Below are 25,931 nucleotides of genomic sequence, written 5' to 3'. Positions count from 1 at the left end.
GTGCTTACCAACAACCAGAACCATTAGTGTGCTGACGGTATTCCCATCTCAAACCCAGAGCACAGCACTACACCAGCTGCTAGCAAGAGTCAATCCCATCCCAGCCGAAACCGTGACACTGTAACGGTGAGAAAAATACCACTTTTTGCTACTTCTTTTTTCCCTTTTGAAAAATCTGGTGGCCCTCTCAGATGAGTCAAAACATTTAAGTTTATTCTCCTTTCTTCTTGATGAGCCTTAGACTTCAGGATAAAACTTATTTGGTGAGATCACTTTAGGTAAATCCAGATGTTGAGATTAATATGTCTTTTGCCACTGGGAAAATGAAAATAATGGCTAGAAATTGACTTTTTTCTTTTTTTTTTTTTTGAAAACTCTTGCTTATGTGGTAATATTTTAGCTACTGAAAAACTTTCTGATTTAAAATGTAGATAAGCACTGAGATTAATTGTGTCCTATTAATAGTTCTTTGCATTCTCTTTTCAATCCAAGAAACGTAAAGGTCAGAAGTGTAGAAGATTGCAAAAGTTATCCAGACCCAAAAGAATCCATTATTTAGTGTGGTATGTTTTAGCAGTGTGTTTGACTCTCTCTTCCCCCACCTCTCCAACCCCCTCCTGGTTTATTGTTTTCTTTGTTACTCTCTTTCTTTTATATAAACTTGATTTGAATGAGACAGAATGCCCTGGGGCATTGCTGTTGGGATACAGGGCTTTTCATCTCTTGATTGCCTTCTTGGCATGTCTCTAGTTAATTCAACCCTTTGTCTGTTAGAGACTGCAAGGTAAGCTAGATTCTGTAAATTGAGATTAACTCTTAATTTTGTTCCTTAATGGGGAAATGTCTATATCTAACATGGCATCTTTCTTGATAAAGAGTGAAGGCTGGGCGGGTGTTGTGGATGAGCTCTGAAAGCTTCACATAGTGAAGTCCTTCGTGTTGTGTGGTCAGACAGCTCTGATCTCTGCCACTGACAATTTCCATCCTTCTGGTGTTGGTCAATAGAATGCGATCGTGCTCTGAAACCGGCACTTTATTTTGGGTGGAGTGTCTTGGCAGAATGAGTGAGATTTACAAGATGATGCAAAAGCCCATTAGAAAATATTTTTAGAGATACCACTATAGCTGTTACTTGCAGTGTACCAGAAATACAATATTAATAATAGAAAACACCTAAGTTTTAGTGTGCTTGAGAAAAGATACGCTGCTTAAGGTCTCATATTTATAAGTTGTTTGTCTTTAGACATCCTTGACCCAGGCCAGAAAAACTCATTGCTGTTTTGTTTCATATTTTCTTCTTCTCCCTCCCAGTAATATCATCTTAAGATAAATAAATGCTATCGCAATTCCATGATTTACTATTGCATGGTTTGAGCAGCTATCAAAACAAGTAATTGTTTTCAGTTTCAATTGTTATACTTGCAATAAGGTACCGGCAACCTTCAAAAAAATGTTGCTGAATGTATGGTTGTGTCTATGTGCCTATGATTGCGCCAAAGCAACTTGCTCTCTTCCAGCCACAACTAAAAATACTTTCTCAAAGCTTCTTTACAATTTCAAAAGATAGTGTTTCTCGTATAGAGAATTATCATAAAATGATGTTTTTGTAACATTTCTGACATTCTTAGAGCTTATTCAACATTCTGGTGTTTTTAATAACACACGATTGTTTGAGGATGCTAGGTAGCTTTTCATTAAGCAATACAGAGTAAATTTTTCACACTTTCACACAGAATGTTTCTTACAGGTAAATCAGACTTGTGTTTTATTGGTGAAAGCACGTATCAGTACTACAGGGTAAAGCAAAAAGAGTGAATTTAAAGACTGTATCCATGTTACGTTGGGGTAGAATCCAGCTAGTCTTGTGCCGAACGTGTCTGGAGTGCATTTGTATAGGCTGGAAGGCTGTACAGAGAACTGTAAAACACACACAGCTAGAAAACTATTTTTATGTTGTCTGAATGTTCCCTGTACTGTACTAAGGTCAAACGGAGCTACGGTTGCATCCACTGTCTATTGAATTCAGGGTTTTTTCAATGAGTTCAACGGGATTTGAATCAAGGTCTTTCTAACTTTGTGATAATAGATCGGGCAAGGGAGAATGCTTCTATTGTGATTCTGGAACATGCTTCTTTATCCTTAAATTAAGATTGATTAAGCATAACTGATTTCTAAAGAAACTGTGAGCCGTAGAATCACAGCCAAAGTGGACGCAGGTCAGAAGTTTCACATTCTATCTATCTTGCTTTGTAACGATTGCAGTGTTCTTCTGGCTTGTTTTGATAATACCATTGAAATTTAAATTAGAATATATAAAATTACAATTTATGTGTTATGTTTTTAAATATAAATTATTTTATACCCATTTGTTTAAAAAAGTGAGTATAGTAAGCACATTGATGTGGTGCAAAGAAAAACTTCAATAATATGGTATGTCATGTCATTTCTCAAAGTGAATTTCTGTTTGGTTTTAAGTGTTGAATTGAATTTTGAAAGATGATGTTCAGTTGGTGTGTGGAAGAAGTATTCTGCCCTATTTTGTCATGCTTAGTATTAGGTTACTAGACAGACAGCTGCAGTTGGCTTAAAACGGTGCACTAAAAATATTGCAGAGTCTAGCCTTGAGGAAGCAGAGCAGTAAAATGGCAACAAGAATATTTATTTAGCACAGAATCATCTGGGGATGCGAGAGATGCTTTCAAAAGTGTAATATATCACAGGGCAAATTTTATTATATTACTCTTGTCTCTTACTGCTTTTATCGATCTTTTTCATATATGCTTTAGAAAATTGTCACATGTCTGTCCTCGGAGCCATAAAGTAAACTTGACATCAATCAGCGTTTCGTATATGTCTTTTTACCAATAAAACAGAATGGCCAGATTCTGTCCCTTCAGTATGCTTTCTGAATTAATTTAATAAAATATAGCTTGTTTGTTCATTAGAAAAGATTTTAGGTGAAAATGTATCAATCAAGATGGATATCTTACACATTCAAAAGTCAGTTCCATTATTGGGATAATACAAAGGAAATTATCAGTATTTATCACTGTGATTCATTGTAATAATTTTAAGGAGCTGATGTTTCATTTTTCAAAAAAAAAATAATCCAGCATCTCCAGCCAAACAGCAGCCTGAGAGCATCCAGATGAACGGCCTGCTTCTGGCGTACAAATGGCTACAACTTGATCGCATATCAATCAAGCAAAACACCAAGCACCAAGAGGATTTAACATCATATAGCAGCAAAGAAAGGGCGTGCTGCTAAGAGTTCGGTGCCTTCTGAGAGAGATGCTCAGCCTTCCAAGTTCACCTTAATCTTAATTTTGCAAGTCCTGTATGACAGAGCACCGGGTACTTGAAAAGATTCACTGCTACATCAGCTAAAAGAGCCTAGTGACAAACTCTACAATATTAGTTCACCACTTTGATAAATACTATATAGTACGCAAATACATACAGACACATACGAACTCACCCACAGTATGTACGTGTGCCTGTATCCAATATCTTTGATGCCATTTCTTCCTGATATATTCATTATTCTTTATAATCCTTCCAGGTACTTTTCTGTTTTGCCCTTTTTCCTTCTTTACTTTCACTGTGCATTGCCTCCCAAATTTGAAAGAATTCCTTCATGCTTTTCTGAGTGCTTGGAAAAAACCCCATCTCCAAACCTTGTTGAGACTTAGCACTAACTAGCGGTTTTGTGCTACCAGGATTTGGAACTGTGACTACAGTAGGCAGCCATTATGCTAATTATGTTTGTAAAGTACCTCTTACATGCAAAATCTCTAGAAATATAAATCAGGAATAATAACTTTACCATCAGATGTTGGAAGGCCTGAGATTTATGGGCTCTTCCTGAACTGAACTAACCCTTATACATACCACGTGTAAAATCTGCAGCATAGCTTAGGTTGGAAGTCACTCACAAAGGCGATGAACTGCCCAGCTAAGGATTTGTCTTCTGGTCTCAGATGTGTTTGCATCCTGATTGCCAGACTGACCCGCACTCTCCTTCCTGCTCCAACATGTGGGATGAAAATTTTCCAGGACAGTTCTTCTGCCCAAAGTTCATTCCTGCCAGATTTGTCCTTTGCTGACTCCAGCCGGCTGTAAAAGGACTCCAGTGGCATTTGGCAGGCTTTGTGTTAAATAAGTCGCACCCTGTGTCCGATGGTGGTTCAGTTCACTGAACCAAGAAGAGTTTTGTACTTTTCTAGATGAGAGCGTCACACTTGAGTACAGAGAAAAAGAGCAGAACCTCTGCTGCTCCCTTATTTTGCTTGTGTGCTGTCTCCTTACTTTCTCAACTGTCCTCTAAACCCGCCTCAGCAACTGGTATCATCTGATTATTCTGGTGTTTGGCTTACATAGTTGGATTGTTATCAACGGTGACCTTGTGTGTACTTGGATGAGTAAATTCAATCAGCTAATGAAATTGTGGTCTTCATCAATTGAGTATCAAATTGCTTGTACAGTTCAGCTAGCCCATTGCTTTTCCAAAGCTGCACATTTTTGTTTACCCAGGCAGTCTGTGCCTGACCCCTTCCTTGCCTTTCCTAAACGTCCCTTGTTTCACTTGACATGCGCATAGTCTTTTGAGTCTGGCCAAATACCAGTGAACTTCACGGTCACTTTACTGACCACCCTGTTGAAAATAAATCAGTAAAAAAACATTTCAAAAGTACAAGAGAAGCCAGTATGACTTTTTCTCTCGTGCTGCCCAGTGTGGCAGCCCCAGACACCTGCTGATTTACAAGGTGGACAATGATGGTGTCAAGAGAGGACGTTGCTTGCCGTGCAGTGACCAAGAGGAGCTGTGGTTTGCATCTTGGGTAGGGAACACAGAGCAAAGAGCCTCCGGTGAGCACTGGTGAAGGATGGATTTACCCACCTTTTTCCCCGCTAGTTCCCTGCGTCTGTACACAATGTTTGAGCAAGTAAAAGTGTAGGGTTGAAGTGCCTTTGAATTCCAGTCTTCTAGAAAACTGCTGTGGGCTTAATTATAGGGCAGCATTGGAAGTATACCTGCTGCTGTATTTGATCGTGAAGTACAACTTATGCTCTTCGGCACAAGTATTTAACACCCACTGAAGCTGACACATGCATGTGAGGCCACCTACCAGCTAGTTTGGGATGGATGTGAATACTCAGTACTTCGGGGCAAAATGCAGAAAAGCTGCAGATGAGTCTATCGCGACTACCCAGTAGAAGCTGCTGTCTTGTACGTGTCTGAGGGACGTGCTCTCCCCTTGAGCTGCATTGCGATTGCCACTGCAGAACAGGCTTATGGCCACTCTGCACTGCCGTTGTCCTGGCAAGCTGTGGACCACCTTGCTTAGGCGAACCATGCTAGCAGTTGGCTTTATCTGTAATTAACCTAATGTAATGCAGGAGTAGGTGTGATTTTGGCCCATATAAGCGTATACAGTATACCCCCATTGAACAAAAATGCGTTTGCTTTCTTTAATTAAGAGCTTCTCTTCCCTGTGATATGGGGTGCAGGAGTTTGCGTTTTTGGTATTGCTATACGCTTCCCTCTTATGCAAGCTATGGTACGTTTTATCTTTTTCTGCAATGGTGTTCCTTTTGGCACTAATGGAACTATTTTTTGCAACACACTTCTCTTTCTTGACTAAAGAAGAAACGGAAATTCAGGAGGAAGAGAAAAGCAGTGGAAGAAGGCACCCACTGAAAGGCACTCACTTTTGAAGCTCTTCCATTTCTTTTTGCTGTCAAGTTGAAGAGGTCAGCTGCTTAGTAAACAAATTGTACAGATGTTCTTAAAACATTGGTGTTTCTTACTTATTGGTGGTGTTGAGATGAAGAGCAAACAGGGATTATCCACTGGATAGAATTCTAGTCAGTTGCTTCCGAGTTCAAATTCTCAGAATTTGCTCATTCTCAAATGGGAGAAGATGAACTCTAAATAGATGAGGTGCTTCTGTTTTAATTGGGTTTCCTTTTTTTTGAAAAATAACAGGCAGATATGATAAAGGAAAAAGAAGGAAGTTCAGTATATTGTACCTATGGTTGCATTATAGTAGGTTGTATTATATGTCTATGGTAACATTCTAGTGGGTAATATAACAAGACTAAGTGCAAGGTCCTCCATCTGGGTCGGGGCAATCCCAAGCACCAATACAGGCTGGGCAGTGATTGGCTTGAGAGCAGCCCTGAAGAAAATGACTTGGGGGTGCTGGTAGATGAGAGGCTCAACATGAGCCGTCAGCGTGCACTAGCAGCGCAGAAAGCCGATTGTATCCTGGGCCGCATCAGAAGAAGCGTGGCCAGCAGGTCGAGGGAGGTGATTCTCCCCCTCTACTCCACTCTCGTGAGACCCCACCTGGAGTACTGCGTCCAGTTCTGGAGCCCCTGCTACAAGAAAGATACGGACGTGCTGGAACACGTCCAGAGAAGGGCCACGAGGATGATCAGAGGGCTGGAGCACCTCTCCTATGAGGACAGACTGAGCTGGGGTTGTTCAGTCTGGAGAAAAGAAGGCTCTGAGGAGACCTTCTAGTGGTCTACCAGTATCTTAAGGGACCCTACAAGAAAGCTGGGGAGGGACTTTTTAGGATGGCGGGTAATGGTAGGACTAGAGGGAACGGATTAAAATTAGAGATGGGTTGATTCAGACTGGACGTTAGGGAGAAGTTCTTCACCATGAGGGTGGTGAGACACTGGAACAGGTTGCCCAGAGAGGTGGTGGAAGCCCCATCCCTGGAAGTTCTTAAGGCCAGTCTGGATGGGGCTCTGAGCAACCTGATCTAGTGGGAGGTGTCCCTGCCCAGGGCAGGGGGGTTGGAACTAGGTGATCTTTAAGGTCGCTTCCAACCCTAACAATTCTGTGGTTCTATATTTAGCTGTAAAAGCATGGATTATGCTGTACATTTACAGCTCAAATACACAAAAAGGTGCATTTAATAAATATTGCTCAGTATGTGAAATTTTATAAAATATGAATGCAGCAGTAATATTAATATTGTAATGTTTTTTATACCTTTATCAAAAATTTATTTTGTATATGAAGAAATAATATTTAATGTACATCTGATTTATTTGGTAAGGTGACTTTAGTGTCTTTTCATAGTCAAGTGACTTTCCTTTAAATTTGTATGATAATTACTTAGAATCATATAGTTGCCTCGGTTGGAAGGGACCTTTCAGATCATCTAGTCTAAACATCAGCCTAACTCTGACAAAAGCCATCTCTAAACCATATCTCTAAGCACTACGTCTGTTTTTCTTTTAATAAAAATATTTTTAAGTATTTATAAGGATAAATATTTTAATTTTATAGTAATTACTGTATTACTCGTGGAAGTAAGAGGTATTTTCTCAACATGAGGGTTCCATGCTGCAGTACCTGCTTTTCTGTAGTAACGCAGTCTTGTGCTGTGCTACCATACAAAAATTTAGACAACTCAGGGAAATTCTTTCCGCTCTGTAGGAAAAGAGGCTGGAACCCAAACTGTCTAGCTTTCCCTGAGTCCTGTAAGCAGAGGGGCTAAAAAGACACTACAGTTTTCATTAACAGACAGTACAAAATATTCGAAGCTACCGTTGGCATGCCTCCCTCCCATGGGCACTCTTGCGCATTGCTGCCTAGATCTAGGGAAGAACAAAAGGAACTTACAAAAATGTCAGATAGATTCCACACCTTCCGACCTACCTCTTTTCCTTCCTGGGGATGTCCACAATAGCCTCTTTGGGAGAGGAGATAGCTCTATTTAACTGGACTGGGGAAAAGACACTGTACCCTGTAAATACGTAAGCAGTGGGGATGCAGCTTGTGCGTGTCCAGGAGCATGGTGACAAGTCTGTGGGTACTTTCATCCTGCTCTTTGTGGAGCTCTGCAGCGAGACTGCCCTGTCTCTCCAACGTTATCACAAAAATGACATAGCCACCGGATATATAACTTTGGCTATTTCCATTCCCTACAGATCCATCATCAAGGACATGCATCAAAAATAAAATCCTCCTCTACAGAGAAATGGTGTCTATTTCGGAAAGGTCCTTATATGATAAAGGCTTTTATTTTAGAGAAAGAAATCTGTTAGCATCACAGAGATCTATTCACTTGGGCAGAAGCCTGCTGAAATCAATAGGTTCTGTTTCTCTTACGTATGGAATACTGAATAAGACTCTTAATGATGGAGATTTACCTTCGTAGACTTTACCCTAATGGCATCTTCACTTAATTTTCCTGATAAAACCTTTATTGCAAATTCAGTAACCATTCTCTTTTTTAACAAGGTTGCCAGCCTGCAAATAATTTCAGAGAAAGGATCTATTAATGGGAATACATTAGCAAAATACGATCTAGCCATGATTTATCTTTCTTGTGTTAACTTTATCTGAGTTAGGAGGGAGTCTGCAATCGAGGTTTATAACTCCTAGTTCTGTGGGCGTCGCCACCACCCCCCCTGCAACAGAGTTTTGATTTTGAAGGGTCTAAACCACAACAGAAATCTTAGATCCCACAGCCCATAAGACATATAAAAAAGCATAAGCACCAAAGCAGGTAGTTTCATGAGAGCATGGACGCTGCAGTTGATTTACCGTTCAGTCGCTGAGCTGTTCCCTGTGGAGTCCTCTTGTCCATAAGGCATAGGTGATGTAAAGATTTTCCTTAATGAAGCTCTTCTGCTAAGGAAAAATCTCATTGTTGTAAATGAATGAATTTTGATAAAATGTTCTGAAAGGCTTCAGCCAGAGGCAGAACTATTAGAGAAAATAGTTCAAATAAGTGAAGGCTGGTAAAATTGCTAGCAATTGAAACTGAGTTCCTATTATTAGAGGTATTGGGCATTCTTAAAATTCAGAGTAGTGCTATCGGTACTGCATATAATACTGTTAGCTCTTTTTCTAGAAGCTAAGGAAAGTAGCCCTTAGACAAACATTTTGATTTTGTAACTACATTCTGAGATTTACGGTTTTGATGTTCCCATTTCCTGCAAGCCTACAATGCAGGAATTAGAGGGTTTGTAGAAGAAGTACCTGGGGAACAGCAGGATAATTCTGGCACTCTTCCTTGGGGTTTTTATGCATAAAACCACAAGAATGAACAACCTCCCCCAAATCCACCAAAGCCTGAGCAACAAAGACAAGCACAGTTAGCCTGTATTGCCGAGGACCTTTCAGCTTCTGCAAAAATTGAAAAGATTTGAATTTCTTCCTTCTGCAGCTATTGCCCAGCTTCTTCCCCAACTCCGTCCTCCCTCCAGCATCCATATAACAAGTTAGTGCCTGGGTGACTCCTCTTGCACTGGGCAGTAGAGAGTCCCTTCTTACAGGAACCTGTAGTTCAGCAGTTCCTCAGGGTGTCCTTGTACAGATTAGCGGGTTTTTTAAGTTGCTAAGATGTGATACCCAAAGGACAGGAGAATTTCCGAATGCTCGACAAGTAACTGCCGGCACGTTTGGATATGCATCAGGAGGTGTGTTTTGCTAGGGACAGGTAGGAAGGAATAGAAGGATAGAGAGTTTTGACCCGTGGCAGGCATCCCAGCCTTTCTCTCTGGGATGGGAATAGCGTGCTTAGCTGTGCCTGTAGCTGACAAGACCTGGCTGCTGCACTGGCATAACACAGTTTTTGCACTAATGGGAAAGTCTTTTACATGACCAGCCCTGTCTCAAGCCTTCCTCTGTTAGTAATCTTAAAAGAGAACAGAAGAAAACACCACCTTAATGTGCAGACCTAGGAATAGGCTTTATTTTAAGAAGCACACATTTCACATTAGTGAGTTGGCAGTGTTGGTTGCGGTGGCAAAGAATGTGTGTGAGAGCTCTGACTGAAGCCCTCTTACCTACCTGTGCCCATCACCTCTAATGACTTCCAATGGATGTGCATGATTGCTACAGACAATAAACACTTTTATTTTTTTAAGCCCTTTCTGACTTCTTTTATTTTAAGGCCCCTGTGTACTTCTTTCCCAGTGCAATGTGGCACACATTGCTGATGAACTATTCACTTTTTTGCCAATATTTTTCTTCTGTTGCCCTTTATGTCTTCTCTGCCACAAATTCTAATTCTTTTGATGTCATGCAGAAATGTATTACTACTTCACAAAAGTCTCTGCTTACTCTCAGTTTCAAACCAGAAAAAATGTAGATGGAGACTTTAACTTGCACCTTCGCTCAGAGTGCTGAGCCTAGAAATGAGCAAACATTCTTTCAAGGGCCACAGAGCAAATCTTTGGAGTCTCATCACGTTTTTCATACATTTTCCAGCTGTATTTCATACCGGTACTTTCAGCTTTCTGCACAGTTATACGTATCTACGAATACTTATATGCAAGAAAGCCCAAAATGCTGCTCTTAAACCATATTTCTCTTTTTCACGCACAGTAGAAATTGACTGGTTTGAACATAGATATATTTCAGAAGACTCCCTTATGGAGCGTGTGGATTGAGGAGCAGGAAGTGTCACTGGGCAAGACTGACGTTTTCTCCACACCACTGCCTTGCACCAGTCGCACGAGCGCTTATGTGATGTTCGACTACCATCTTCTCTAAACCACTTCAGCGTTCTTCTCCCCATGTTATCTTCCACAAAACAGTATGACGTGCTACAAATTAGATATTTAGAGAAAGGCAGAACCATCTATCAATTCAGTCAAGAGATACGATGATGTGGTTTTTTGCTTCTAAGTGGTTAACAATTGCAAAAGATTCTTTCTAATGCTTAGCACTTTATTCACTTTATTTTTCTTTTTAGTGCATTGGAAAATAAATCTTAAATATTTCTTCTGTTATCTAGCACTTCAAGCCTTTTCATAGCATTTGTAACATCTCTTTGCCAACACTCCATCTGTGATTTTAGCTTGCAGGAAACACTTTGCAATTCTGTTATTAGCTTAGATGCAGAGAGCTGCTGTTTAAATATTAATTGTAACTTCCCTCGTAAGTGCAGTGAAACCCACTGAGTAACTTGTGAAGTTCAATAAATATCTAGGAGAGCGTCTTGTGGGTAGGGCCTGCTCTTAGTCTTAGCAAAGGTCTTACTTGAGTTAACAGTGCAAAATAGATCACGTCCTGATGTGTGCCATTTCCTTTCCTCCTCTTACCTCAGTTGCCCTCCTTGTACAGGCACAACAAAAAGGAAGAAAAAAGAATAATGTAAAACGGCAAACATACTTTTTGCACGGTTACTAGACTTCCTGCTAAACCGAAGTGAGAGGACCACCACAAGAAAAGGTGTTAGATCCATCATTTGTTTCAAATCTTAGTTATTGGACAAATGCACTTCTAAAGTACTTGGGCGTTACCCTGCCAAGAATCACACTTCAGTAGAGGCAGAGGATCTTGTGGTTGAGCCCTTCTCTGCTTTCAGTCATGAACTTCGCCCTATTTCATTTCTCAATTCCACAAAATGTACTTTATACTTAAAAAAATAAGAAAATACTCTATGTCTAGAGACATTTCAGTAAAGTGTATTTGATAGAAGTGAGAAACAAAGTAGTTAACACCGTCTGACCAGCCTGTTTTCTGTGGATTGCCAGAGCATTGTAATTGTGATACTCATATAATTGACAGAAGATCAGCCCCATTAAAATTGTACGTTGTATTTTTCCCTCTCTTCTTCTTCCAGATGGTTATTAATCTTTTATTGGTGAGGTGGTTTGCCTACGGTGTAATAGGAAATTTTTCCTCATGTCATTTAAGTGAGTTACTTCTCTTTGTGTTTGCAGGTGGACTGAATTTTAATACGTTGAATTCTGTTAATTGCTTAGAATTTAGGTGTTTTTCGTAATATCTTGCAAATGTATAATAAATTTTTTTAAAAATTAAGTAGTACCCATATATTCCTTTTGTTTTTCAGCATTCTGTGAAGAGGGGTGCAGATATGGTGGAACTTGTGTAGCGCCTAACAAATGTGTCTGCCCTTCTGGATTCACAGGAAGTCATTGTGAGAAAGGTAAAGCTTTACTGAAACACCTTCTTCATTGGTAATGAGAAATATGATATGCTAAATTAAGAAATAATTACTTTCCATTCTTTCATTCTGCTTGATGTTCTCTCGTCATTGAAGATATGAGTGTTCCATAGCTGCCTTTTCCTAACTGAAAGCTAGTCTGAAATTAAACATGGAAAATTTTAGACAATCAGGGATGTATCTGCTTTTGCTTCCAGTGGACGCTTTTTAGTTAATTAGAGGGGAAGGCAAATGAAAAATATTTACTCCACCTATTTCCTGTGGTGCAAGATCAAGGTCACCTGCTTTTTCTGAATGTTCTGCAAATTAGACCAGAATTTGGATGCTTGCTTTTCACTTGAAGTTATTGAATTCTTAAAATGTGATTTGTTTCCAAGTCACTGAGGCCACCAAATTTCACAGAATCGCAGCCTATGCAAATATATCTTACTAGTGACGATTTGATCCTGCCTTTTCCCAGATTTTCTTTGCATTTGAAGTTTTGCTTCTGACGGTGTCATAGGCCCACCTTTCTGTTCATTTCACAAAGATCTTGTTCCTTGTCTACCTTAAATAAGCAGGAAGGGATCTTACAGAATTCCATGTAGGACTCTCATTAGATTCTTTATACAGCAGATTTGGGATTTTATTTTGGTTGTCATCTATTAAGGTTGTATTTCACTTAAATAACTCAATGCTAGAGTTTTTTGCATTGCGTGTTTGTTAATAAACCTTTTTGCACTTGCCTTTACTGGTGGAAATAAAGTGGGTTGTTAACACAGGTTGCATGATGGATGAGATTATAATTGATGAGGTTTTTTTAAGGAAGAAAAAAAAACAAACCCAAGAAAAAACTGCTAAAGGATAAGTTAAATCACTGGAACCACTTGTTACCCGGAAATTATTCAATAATGCGTGTGTAGCAGTGTCTGTTTAGCACATTGCTGTTCTGCTATCATACAAAGTAATTTAAGCTCAGTCATCAACAAAGCTGTTTTGAGTAGCTTCTGAAAACTGCTAAAGCTTTTTATGGCTGTGCTCAAATCACTGCATACTGAAATCCCATAGTTCCTAGTTGTCAGCTTTGTTTCTAATTATTTGGGAATGAACTAGGACGTTAATATTTTCATATAGAATAAATTTAAGTACTGCGTTATTTTTTTTGCCTGTAGTCTTTGTGGTCTTTTGTAGTCTTTTAAATAGAAATAAGCTCCCAAGCCTCTTGACGTTCAGCAGTAAGTACTGGTAGTACACGGGGGGAAGTAATACAAGAAGTACCTGCCCTAGAGCCCGTCACGTACCATAGCTCCCCAGCCTCTAATCCTGCTATTTACCCTCTCCCATGTATAGTTTGCTCATTTCTTTCCTTAATTTTTGTTATTCAGAGGAAACAGTACTTTCAGAGGGTTGCAGGATACCTGAGATGTGTCCTATGCATGTGAAAATAAGGTACTGCAAAACCAGTATCTGACAAGGTGCATCCCAGAGTCCAGAGGGAACTGGCTGATGCAGTTCCAAAGCCATTCTTCATGATATTTGAAAAGTTATGGCAGTCAAGTGAAGTCCCCAGTGACTGGAAAAAGGGAAGCATTGCAACCCATTTTTAAAAAGGGTAGAAAGGAGGACCCTGGGAACTGTGTCAGCCTCACCTCTGTGCCTGGGAAGATCATGGAACAGATCCTCCTAGCAGCTATGCTAAGGCTCTTGGAGGACAGGGAGGTGATTTGAGACAGCCACCGACGGCAGGTCCTGCCTGACCAACGTAGTGGCCTTCAATGATGCAGTGACTGTATCAGTGGACAAGGGAAGAGCTATGGATGTCATCTCTCTGGGCTTTGGTAAGGCCTTTGCCACAGTCCGCCAACCACACCTTTCTCTCTAAATTGGAGAGAGATGGATTTTATGGGTAGACTGTTTGGTGGATGAGGAATTGGGCGGATAGTCGCATCCAGAGGGCAGTGGTCAAGGTCTCAATATCCAGATGGAGACTGGTGACAAGTGGTATCCCTCAGGAGTCTGCATAGGACTGTTGCTGTTTAATATCTTCACGTAGACAGTGGGACCAAGTGCACCTTCAGCAAGTTTGTGGATGACACTAAGCTAAGTGGTACAGTTGACACCCCTGAAGGACAGGATGTCATCTAGAGGGATCTGGATAAGCTCAAGAAGTGGGCCCATGTGAACCTCATGAGGTTCAACAAGGCCAAGTCCAGGGTGCTACACCTGGGTCGGGGCAACCCCTGGTATCAGTGCAGGCTGCAGGATGAAGGATTGAGAGCAGCCCTGAGGAGAAGGACTTGGGGCTATTGGTGGATGAAAAGCTGGACATGAGCCGACAACGTGCACTCTCAGCCCAGAAAGACAAGTGTATTGTGGTCTGTATCAAAAGAAGCGTGGCCAGCAGACTAGATAGAAGGAAGAAATGTTTTATGTTGAGGGTGGTGAGACACTGGCACAGGTTGCCCAGAGAGATGGTAGATGTCCCATTCACGGAAACATTCAAGGTCAGGTTGGACGGGGCTCTGAGCAACCTGATCTAGTGGAAGATGTCCCTGCCTATGGCAGGCGGGTTGAACTAGATGATCTTTAAAAGGTCCTTTCCAACCCAAACCGTTCTATGATTCTGTGATTGCCCAAAGGTGCCCTGCCTACTCAGGAGCCGCTGCCTTTCGGCCAGCTTTCAGCTCGACCGCCTCTGTTTCTCTCACCCATGAATCTGAAAACTATCTTTTGTGTTACAGCTGTAAAGGGACTTTCATAACTAGAACACGGAGTCTTTAAACTGTTGAAGTGGTGGTTTAAAATTGATAAGTGGATGACATAACCATTGTTGACTCCTGTGTTTTTCAAGTCTTTTGTATTGTTTTGATCTAAAATATGAGTTAGCACAGCAAGGAAAGGAAACATGGCAGGTATGGTACTCTCATTATATCAAGAAATTTAGAGGTAGATGTCAGAAGGAGCTAGCTTCTGTGTATAAAATCTATACGACTTGAACCAGAAGGAAGTTTATTTTTTTCTTTGGAGATGTATAGGACTTACCAGTATGCTTCAAGTCAAGTTAATTATGGTGACTTTGAGAAACCTGATGTGCAGACTGGTTTGAAAATGATTAAGGCTTTGCATATGAGAAGTTGTCACATTTTTTTGTGGCAGAGGGTTTGAAAACTTCAGCAGATATACCTTATGTCCTATGCATATTTCAGTGGCTAAGTGCGTATCGGATCCATGTGAGAACACCTTCAGCCAGCTGAAGGTGCATGTCCTGGAAAAACTAGATGTTCAGAGTAGAGAGGTGAGGAACACCCTGGAAGCAGGTTTCCCTTTGCTTACCTGCTTGCTCCTCAAAGATGCAGTGCTGTCAGGAAGAGGGGGCCGTTCAGTAAAGACCTCCCTCATAGTATCATTGCAGTTTGCTGCAGTGTTTTTAGAGGACGTCTGAAGTGTTCAAAAACCATGCTCGTTTGGGTTTTTTTCCCTGTTGTCTGTAATGTTAGAAAGAAGCTCTTTGTTATATTAAACATAGGGTAGCACTCCCTCAATCATTATGACACAGACCAAAGATGGTGAAATGGTGGGACATCACTTTAAATCAAAGCTTAAATGATCCTGGTAGAACCTTGTCTGATGGAAGCTCGTGGTGAACTGATGCATATCAGAAGTAAAATGATGTGTTTTGGTAATGTATTCTATTCGCCACGGTGCATTTAAAAATGTCCTTCAAACCGACAACACAGCAATTCCTTATACATTATTTGCGAGCTGAAAGGACTCGTCACTGGCTAAAAACAGTGTGACCCAAATTGGCTTCAACATCACGTAAAGGGGAAAATGAACCAGAAATTAGAAATGTTGTTGAAAAGCAGGTGCGTTTATTTCTGAATATGAATTGTATGTTACTCATCGTTTCTGACTGCCTGGCTGAAATGATGATATTAGGTTAATTAAAAATTCAGAGATATTTGAGAGGGGTAGGATTTATGTTGGTAATTTACTCAGGTGAAATTAAAATACACATTTAAGGCTTATGTACAAATACATAATTCAACATGCGACTAAGAAGAATTAGCTCTTGCCAGTTGCTTTGCCTGAAATGAGGAATCATGGTAACGGCTGTGGGGCTGCCATTTCTTTTTGAAGGTGAACTGCAAATTGATATCCAGGGATACTGTCAAGTAATTCCTCCTTCCATCCATTCTTTATAATGCTGTTTCTTTATGTGCTTGGTGCTTCGTACAGAATTTTTATCGTTTTCTATTTAAGATCTGATGCTATCTTCTGATCAGTTCGTTTGTTTTGTGATTAGCTGGCCAGGGCTGAAATCAATGATCTCTGTGATCATTACCATTTGCGATCATATTTAATACAGTTGTGATACCTGTGCTGGAAAGCTTTTATGTTGGAATTTTTGCTGACATTGCTGTATGGTTCCAGCATGTCCGTGCCTGACGGCTGAGCTGGAGAGACGCATCCTTAACTGCGTGTAACGCTGTTGGCTCAAGCCCAGGTGCATCCTTGGCAGGGACCCCCGTTAAAGGCTTCCGAGAGACAATTTGGTGTGCAGAGAGGAATGCAAACATGGTACTCCAGGGAGTTGTTGTCAGCATGGACTTAAATGCCCTGATTTTCCATCCAGTGATGTTTTCTCCACCTCATATTTTTGCAACATTGAAAAAACCCAAATCCCATAATTCCTTGAGCTGCTTTTCTCTCTCTGTGGAGGAGCCATGGGTCAGTGGAGTTTTAATGCTGGTTTTGTAAACAGGGTTTGCTGTTGTTCTGTATTTGTGGAATGTTAGTCACTACTGTCACTGATGAAGTGGTGAGGATGAGATAGACGGGGCAATCAACAATATCAAAGGCAGGAGTGAACGGATGATTGAGTGCCTAGAAATTGCAGGCATTCTTTGAGCACCTCCCTGCATGTGGTAGAGTCCTGTGCATGGGCCTGAGAAATACAGACCAACTTCTGTCTGGGATGGTGACCAGTGGTGGCAGAGATTTCAACTAAGGGAGTTAGTTACAATATCTGTCTGTGCAAATTATAACTTTGGTCAATGAGCAGGAAAACGGCAGGAGGATTTGAGGCAGTGGGTCCCTGGTTAGGGAATATATATATCTTTTTTTTTTCTTTTTTTTTTTTTTTTTGCAATATTTTTTGTGAAGCTCCAGGAAGGCTTTTGGCAGTGGTGGGGCATCGCCTTCAAAGGAGATTCAAAACAATTGCACAACGTCTTTGCTCCCCTGGCTCGTGAAGTCTACTGTCTGAGCTGGTACACAATGAATGGGGAACAGGATTCTGGTAGATTAGGATGACATTGTGTAGGCTGGAAATCAGAGGTGTCAATATTTTTGTGGTAGCTACATGTTTATTTCTCACAGAATGATAGAATGCTGTCAAAGAGTTACCAGCTGATTGTGAACAGTCAGAAGCAAGGGTAAGTGAAGCATCAGGATGTGATAATTACTGGCGTTATTCTTTCTGTTGTTTTGGACTGTGTACAAAAGATTGTCTGATATTGGGGTGAGAGGTCATTTTTCAGTGCGTACCATGGCTGAGGAATGTGCTTTGAATCCCAATAATTGTATTGAGAGTATGAAAAAAACCCAAACAAATCAACACTTGCAGTGATGCATTAGTTACATATGGATTCTTCAGTGCAGTCACAGATACCACAGGTGTGCAATGAAATGTTGCTATCTTGAAATTGGCTATGTCATGTATACTCCGTGAAAATGAGGAGGCCTTTAGCTGATTTGTTTCGTAATAGTTGGCAGTATCTGGAGTTATTGTCTAAGAAGTTGCATGCTACTTTGTGTACTCATCTCTTAAATTGCTTCTTCTGGAGTATATTGTCTTCTGCAGTTCTTTGGTTAAATCTCCCTACAGTCTGTATTCCTTTGGACCCTGGAGATAGAAAAGAAGAAAAAGTGTGGATTGTACTTCCATATGCTATTTCTTTTATTCCTGAGCTGGATCAATCTTTAGGTGTGTAGCTATCAAAGACATTTCAGTTGAGGAACTTAGCTTAAAAAAAATAAGCAAACCTAAAGCAAAGCAAAGAAAGAGATTTTTCAGTGAGTATGGTAAGCTAAATGTCAAAACTCCCTACCTTTCCCTATCTGAGATCTTTTGTAAAATCCGAAGCAAGGTTTATTTTGGGAAACAAACCAGCTGTGCAGCTGTGGGCACAAGGCTTTGCATGAGATTCTTTCTAAAGCCTCTCATTTCAAGGTGAGGCAAAGCCAGTGTAGTGCCAGATAAGAGGGCTGAAGTGAAGATGGTTATTACAGCGAACGGTGATTGTGGTTGATGTGACACTCCTGAGGGTGTGACGGATCCAGAGAAGGCAGATGCTCCAGGTGGCTGAGGTTATCCTGCTCCATTTGCTGCCAAGCTGTTTACAGCATTTGCCCCAGTGGTGCTTATCGCAGAATGGCAAGGGGTGATATCTTAATGTGATAGAAGAAACAAAGCTGTCATTTGTAAAGATATCAGGGAATAGATCAAAGAATATCTGCTAGAAAAATCTGATTAAGACCGTCTCTGAGGATCAAGGGGACATCTGTCTGCAAATCAACAAATAACTCTCAGTGGAAGGAAAAAGTTGCTCTATCTCACAATGACAAGCCAAAGAAAAGTGAAATTGCCTGGACCAAGAACACCATTCGTCCCCCCCCAGCTGAGCATAGCATGAGGAGACTGGACTCGGTTTTGTAGTGCTTACACTGCTTCATATACTGTAAAAATTTATTTTTAAAAGGTGGGAAAAACTAAGCAGACACTGGGTTTGGATTTTGGTGGGGTTTTGTTTGGGTTTTTGTTTTGGTTTGTTTTTTTTTTTTTTCTTTAGTCCCCAAAGCTTGCACTTAGAAATTGGACAGTATCATACGCTTATCGTGGCTGGGATTATGCCCGCTATTCTAGGTTCCTTCACTTTTAATTTCTCCACTCAAAGCCTGTTTTATTCACCCTGACCAATGGCTATATGCCAGTTGGACATGTCAAATATTGCTGAAGGATGCAGTTTTATCTATACAAGATAAATACAAGATTTAGCTAGATGACATTTAATTTGTATTTAGATTCATGCAAAACAATGTAATCAAGAGGTAATTTCTGTTGATCGAACTTTATAACGCATGTAAGTTCCAAACCCAGATTCGAAAATCTTTATTCTCTTGCCTTAAACATTAAGAAAAATATCTTGTGAAGACCCACGATAGAACTTATTATAGAGCTTACAAAAATAGTTGCTATGTTTTATTATTCCTTAGTTACCTTAGTAGTGAAATGAAAATATATGTGATATTTAAAGAAATGAATGGGTGTGATTTCATGAAGTCAGTGGCTTTGCATCTTCCTTTTGTAATGGAGCAATAGATTTGACTCCTTCACTCTCTATTCCTTGCTGAAAAGTGGGCAATGAAAAATCTAAAAAGAAAATGACAGTAAGTGCTTTGTAAGGAAAGGAAAGAGTGGTGACATTGAGGAGGAGACTGATGGCTCACCTAGACCTCCAGTGATAAAGAAGCAATTAACAGAGGGAGAAACTCCAAACAAAATTATGCCCTCTCATGTAGATTCAGGTACCCTGCCAAGGTGTTGGATAGTAACCCATGTTCAGTCTTTTAAAAGGTTATTAGCAATTGTCTTGAAATTAGGGATGGGTGGTCCTTGTAGCAGTGTGGGGTGAACTGATTGAATTTATATTAAAAATCGACATTTTTATTACTGAGAACTAATAAACATAGCTTTCATAGAACCACTTGAAAGCAACATGGCTCTTTACTGCATCAGGATTTAGCGATTGGTTCAGTCAAGTTCTACATGAGAAGCGTCCACTGCCACAGTTGAGTTGAACTTTCAAAAGGCCCTTCACAGAACAAGGCTCCGTAAACTCTGTGAAGTTTAAGAAGATGTTGGAGTGCAAGAGCTCCGTTTTATGAATGCTCACAGGAGCTGTACCAGTTGGAGTGTCTCTGCAAGCATCCTTCTCCCAAACGTGTTCTGTGAGCCCCCTGTGTCCCCATTCCCGATGTCGCTAGCTGTATGTGGCCACCAGTGGAGTCAGCCAGCTGTTGTCTGGCTTGGAGTAACTTCCAGAGCAAAGTGAAGGGAGAAGTTGAGTGAGAGTCCTTGTGTTTCCCTGGTGCTGGGCTGGCTGCACGTCCTGCTCCTTGGGGAGCCTCTCAGCAAAGATAACACTCCTGGAGTTCCACCTTACATTCTTGGGCGCTGTCACAGAGCGGCACGCCTTTGTGAAGGAGAACAACTCTTTCGGTGCCGAAGAGATGCATGGCGAAAGGATACGGTGCTTTTCCTTGGGTTGAATGTAACTATGTGAACGGAGGGATGCTTGTAGGGTTTTTTCCCATAATGTGCCTGGAAGATGCAGAGCACGGCGCAGGGGGTGAGGACAGTATTCACAGGCAAAACGGAGGTGCCTGTCTTTCCGAGGTGAGAGAAAAGCGTTCTGCGAGCAACATAGGCTATTTTAGCTAAACAGGTAAAAATTGTTAGGGCATCTCTTTGCCCCCTACTTAGTACTTGGAAGTCACTGGGGGAAGGGAGGTTTGTTTATTCCTTTTTTCTTTGTTTGTTTCAGCTGCTGTTATACACAGTGTTAGATTGTTTGTTAGATGTTTATTCATCCATAAGTTCTAATCATGTAGTACAGGAGGAACATCATGTTTAGAAAGATACAGGTAAACTAGTCTAAGCTGTAAATATAAAAGCCCCATATTCCCTCTGGACTTCCTATAGGCCTCAGCCTACATAGCAGAATTCTGTGCAAAAGCATTGCTCAAACTGAGGTGTTGGAATTTGTTCCCTGCTGGAGACCACGTTGCTTTGGCCTTTTCTTAAAGTGCTCTGTCCCTGACTAAGCGTTCATCCAGTTTATCACCAGGATCATCTCCCACAGCTTCTGTGCAGTCGTGTCTGCTTCAGTTTCCTCTTGGATTCTGAGGACCAGGCAATGGGATTTAAATTTATTTCAAGTGGCAGAATCACCACTTGAATTATATTAAAGAAAACAGAGAACTACAAAGCACTCAAAAATGTGAGCAAATATTTATATTTGAGCAAATAGATATATTCATATAGTAATGAAATTTCCATTTTGCAGCTAAGAAGTTTCCGTATATGAAGCGTTTCTTGTGATGTGCTGAGCTGTACAGAAAAGACAGTTGCTTTAAAATACCGACTTGATGATGACTTAACTACAAGCCATGTCTCTCATTTTACTATGGTTAATTTAAAAAAACTCAACGATTCTGCCTTGAGTGCAGTTCAGTAATGCTAATGTTGTAACCTAGTTTGTCAGGACATTCTGACCCCCTTTTTTGGTTCTTCCAGGCAGATGCCTACATCAGTGAAAAATAGAATATTTGAAAGGAGAAATATCAGAACAGGGAGTGGACTAACTAAATATTAAATAAAAACTACCTCAGTCTGTCCAACTACAGGCAGTATTTAGGGGACATTACTGAGTTTAATGAGCTCTTTGTCACCTTCCTTTTTCCTACTAATAGCCGGCTCTGGACTGGAGAATCAACCATGAGTATTTAAATTTGCTGATAACCTAGAAACATAACTCGAGACGTGCAGCGCAGGTGCAGAGAGGTACTCACATTAAGACAGAAATCCTCTTGGTTTCAGTGGGAATTCCACCTGAGTGAAAGCCTTGGGATCTGGTACAATTGAATTAGGTGAAATGAAAAATAAATGGCTCTAGTGGAATAAAAGAGCATTTAGAGTGGGGTTTTTATGTGGAGCAAGCTGTGTTAGTTGCAGTTACCAATGATAAATACGCCATGTTTAAGCCCTTGATCTATGATACAAGTCTAACTAGCTAATCCAGGAGTAAGAGCCTATTCAAACTGGGTAGAGAATTCAGTCTTTTCAGAAAATTTGTCCAACTTTGAGAATTTTACTGTATAGAGCCCCATTTCTGCTGAAGTTTAATACAGTGAATGCTAACATATTTCACGAGTGATCTCACTGAAGTTAATCAAGGTGTTGTGAGAGAAGATGTGCCTCAGTCATCAGAACTAGCATCAGAAAACAATTTCTTTAGAGAAATTATGTGACAAGTGAAAGGAATGGAGCGAAAAAACCAAGCTGAAGTTGTAGAGATTATTGTGTATTTAATTCTGACAAAAAGTCAGTTTTCCTGCATTTTTTCTTTTTTAACTTAAGATTTTTTTTTTTCCCCCCTGAAAAATTGTGGCATGAGAAGAACACTTTAAGATGATGGAAGTCATGCAACAGGAGAAACAAGCAGGTGTAGCCAGCAAGATCTTTTCCCGTGTTGGTAGGAATTCATCACCAGAAAAGCAATGGCCACCTCCGCTTGCTTTCTTTGGGCTGACACTCAGAGGAAGAGATCGTGTCCCCGTTCATGTAATCCTTGGAAGGTGAATAAAATGGCATAAATAACTTTCTCTCTCACGTGATTTATGTAGATTGCCGCTTATGTGCAATGAGGATAAGTAATCAAATTATTTTGCTTTAGGAGTCAGGGTGAAAATGTGAATTAACCCCTTGTTGAAGGGAGTATCATCCTTTCTTTATTAACTGAGGTAGCCTATGTAACATCTACAATTTTGTTGAATTTCAGTCCTTTTGAGTATCTGTTTTTGTAAGACTAACACCCATGGTTTTCAACAGTTTGCCCCGGGAAGACTGCAGAATTGCGTGGTTGTTATACAACACTACAGTGAAAAAAAGCTTACAACAGAAGGAGGTAGCTTTTTGCAAAGTCTGCTGAATTAAAGTCAGTGTGTGGACTCAAGAAAACAAGTTTTCCTTTAGGAATGTACTTGTGTATGTACAGAGAAGAAATGAAATAAGAAGTTTTGCTGATAGGGAACCTTAACAAACTTTCTTTTCCCCTTCCAAAGCTTTTTCTGTATCAGGCGAAACATTTTTATTGTCTGTAGTCTGTTTGATAGTGATGTGTCTGTTCTGCTGTAGGAAGTACATGAGGTACCCGAAGACTACCTTTCACAGTGTACTTTCTTCTGGATAATCCACCATATCATGCCCAGTGAAATTCCAAAAATTCAATAGAGTAATACCTGTTGGGTGTGAAAAGGGCCTATGAACCTATATCCTAGAAAGTGGGGCATTAAAGCCTATTCTAGATTCAGGGTTCGCTCACTCACTGTGCAGGTTCCTGCTGCTTTGGATAGGCTTTTGTTCATGCCTGCCTTGTTCATGCCATGTCTTTTAACATGCAAGATGTTAAAATAATACTGTGCTTAATGTAAGGTACATAGGAAGCATAAAAGCAACTTGGATTGTTCTGATTGAATGTTTTCTTCACTAGTTCCCTTATGATTGAAGTAGCTTTAAAATAGCAGTGATACTCAAACTCAAGCAACTATGTGTCAAAGTTATTTTCAAACTTTTTATAATGCCATGATAAAAATCTGTTCAGTCCTTCACATTTGCAGAAATAGAGTTTTTCCTAAATACATCAATCATTTTTTGCTCTTAAAAAGAGAACCTCTGATTTAGCAATCCTGGCAGTTCAATAGCTGGAGTTTTTTACTACTTAAGCTATGTAACATCTGAATTATTTCTTTCAACATGTAATATCTACTAAGTAGATCAGTCATTTCAGAGACAAACGTAAATGGTGTCGGTTTTAGTGAAAGAGTGAAATCCCCTTTCTTACTCGTTTTTTTTCTGAAGAGACATTCTCTGTAGCTGGCAATCTAATCTTTGGAATGGTACTCATTTATCTTTTGAATGAGACATGAAATGAAAGCCCTAAACACTTCTGTTCATTAAAGATCCAGTTGAACCAGTATCCTATTTCAGCTCAGGTAATCACATTCTGCCTTCTTTACCAATGTCGGTCAGGAAAATTACTCATTTGAAATAGCTGTCTGGCATGGAGTGGCACCGTGCCTTAACTTCAGAGATGGCTACGTTTCTGTGATAGGTTACAGATCCTTACAGCTTTTGATGGTAATTACATGGTTTTAAATGTGAATGACTCTTAGGTGGAGTACAAGTGTGTAGGTGTGTGAGGATGAGCTCAACTCATCCACCGTCCTTCTCGTTGCACTGTCTTGGAAGTAGTGATATCTCTGATCCGGACGGCACAGTTCACCAGGGGCAGTCATAGGTTCTTGCACACCTACCGCATCTTCTTATTGTAAAGCTGGTAGGCAGTGGGGCTCTTTGAGCTGAGAAGAGCAGAGGGGTGCTCAAACTCTGCTTAGGATCCCATGCATCACCCTTGCATGTGCTGGAGCCACCCAGCTTCTTTATAATAGCCTGCTGGTTTTTTGACGACTTGGGCTGTGTAGGTACTCCTTGGTTTAAGAGAGATTAAATAGATTGTTCTCATTTTCAAGATAGTATTTTAACAAGTAGCCAGGTGGGTCTGTCCTTCCTTTTGCAGTTGAGCCATTGACCTTGAAAGCCAATGCAAGTTTTCAGGCTCGGAAGTGTGAAATAGCTTTGTAGCCACGAGGAAGTCTGGTTGTTCTTGAGTGTTACCAGAACATCGAAACTGGGCTGCTGTTGATCAGTCAGAAGGTATGGCCAGGACATGTATTTTATGTGCTTACATGACCACTTAAGAAGACTGAATTCCAATGAAGAGGTGTTTTATGAAGATCTCCTAGCTTCCCATTCGATGCTTTGGAGCACAGCTGGTACTACCGTATGGGAGAGATGTTTAACTATTAGTAATGTAAGTTATGTAAGGAAAAAATTCTCTCTGGCAATTCTTTGTGATTATGATTCCTAGAAAGAGACCGAGTGCTTTCTCTGGGTTTTTTTTTGTTTGGTTGGTTTTTTTCTCTTTACCATAGGCTGAGTAAAAAATGTCCCATGAGCTGTCAGCCCCTGCAGAAAGTAAGTTGAGTAGTGTGACAAGACAGTTTCTTTTTTTCTGCCAAATACTCACGCTGTCGCTTTCTACAGCAGCTGTCCTGTCCACCTCTTGTGACAGCCCTAGCTCTGGAAAGTTTATCAGTCTGCCCAAAATGAATGAATTAGCGTCTGCTAAATCCTATCTTTCTGTCCCCCACCTGTAAATGTTTTTTTTTCTTACCCTTGGAATGTCCAACACAGAACTTTTAAATTCTTTCTGTTAACTGCGTGGCGAAAGTAGAGGTTTAATTCATACTTCAGAAATTTTCTTCCATTTTCTCATCTGAAATCTTACTTCTCCTTCAACTTTTATGGAGCTCACAGCTGATGCAGTTTGAAAGATGCGTGAGCTGATAGCAATAACAACTCCCTCAGTGGCCCCATTAATCATTTATAGGCTGGGGAGTCAGATACAGTGTGATAATGCCTAGCTATTCCTAAGGCCTCCCTTTTGAGATAACTGAGTCATATGTTTCTTTTTTGAAGAGAGCTTTGATTTTTATTTTTTTTTTGGTGTGTCTCCCCTGCCCCCATCTTTTCTCAGCAGGCTTTATGAGGTGTGTTCGTTACTGAGTAAGATCAAAGTAAGTTGCACGTGTAGATGGATGGTGGTAGGTCACTGAGGATAGAGAATCTGATCAATAATAACCAGAATTTCATGATATCTAATGTCTATCTCACTGATTTGACTGTGGGGGATATTTTCAGATCCTCCCATGGTATATAGTTTACAAATGTAAAAAGAATTAAATACAAAATTACGTAAGAAGGAGATAGCCCATTACTCACTTGTTCAGCTGCCACAAGACCTATCTCTCTGTTAAAGTTGTAGGTTTTCCTAAGTGTTTCTTACTGGGTATTAAAGAAATTAGCTGGTGCGTTAAATCCATTATTATATCTTCTTGTTACAATCAGCAGAATGAAATTGGTCGCTTCTTGTCACGTCCCACTCTTAGGAAAGAGCTGGGGGGGTGAGTGACTTCAGATGCGTAAATTCCCAACGGCATGGACTAAGGTGAGATAAATCTCAAGGTCCATATAGAAACATTTATTAGCTTACCAAAATTATTAGTGTAGGTCTTAACAAGTCCACGATAATTGGTTAG

The 25,931-nt window shown here is 40.4% G+C and overlaps 1 protein-coding gene across 6 annotated transcripts in view; it reads left to right on the top strand.

The window, feature by feature from the left end:
* NELL1 (neural EGFL like 1) overlaps nucleotides 1-25,931 on the top strand; it is a 293,578-nt gene that overhangs the window by 213,388 nt on the left and 54,259 nt on the right. For all 6 annotated transcript variants that reach the window (XM_074586318.1, XM_074586317.1, XM_074586314.1 and 3 more), the window contains exon 15: nucleotides 11,835-11,930. In XM_074586318.1, the coding sequence (XP_074442419.1) occupies nucleotides 11,835-11,930 (96 nt within the window). The remainder of the gene's footprint in view (nucleotides 1-11,834; nucleotides 11,931-25,931) is intronic.

This window comes from Larus michahellis, chromosome 4, assembly GCF_964199755.1.
Source record: "Larus michahellis chromosome 4, bLarMic1.1, whole genome shotgun sequence".
Classification (NCBI taxonomy): domain Eukaryota; kingdom Metazoa; phylum Chordata; class Aves; order Charadriiformes; family Laridae; genus Larus; species Larus michahellis.
The sequence above is the reverse complement of the archived record's forward strand: the minus strand, read 5'-3'. Positions and strand labels throughout refer to the sequence as shown.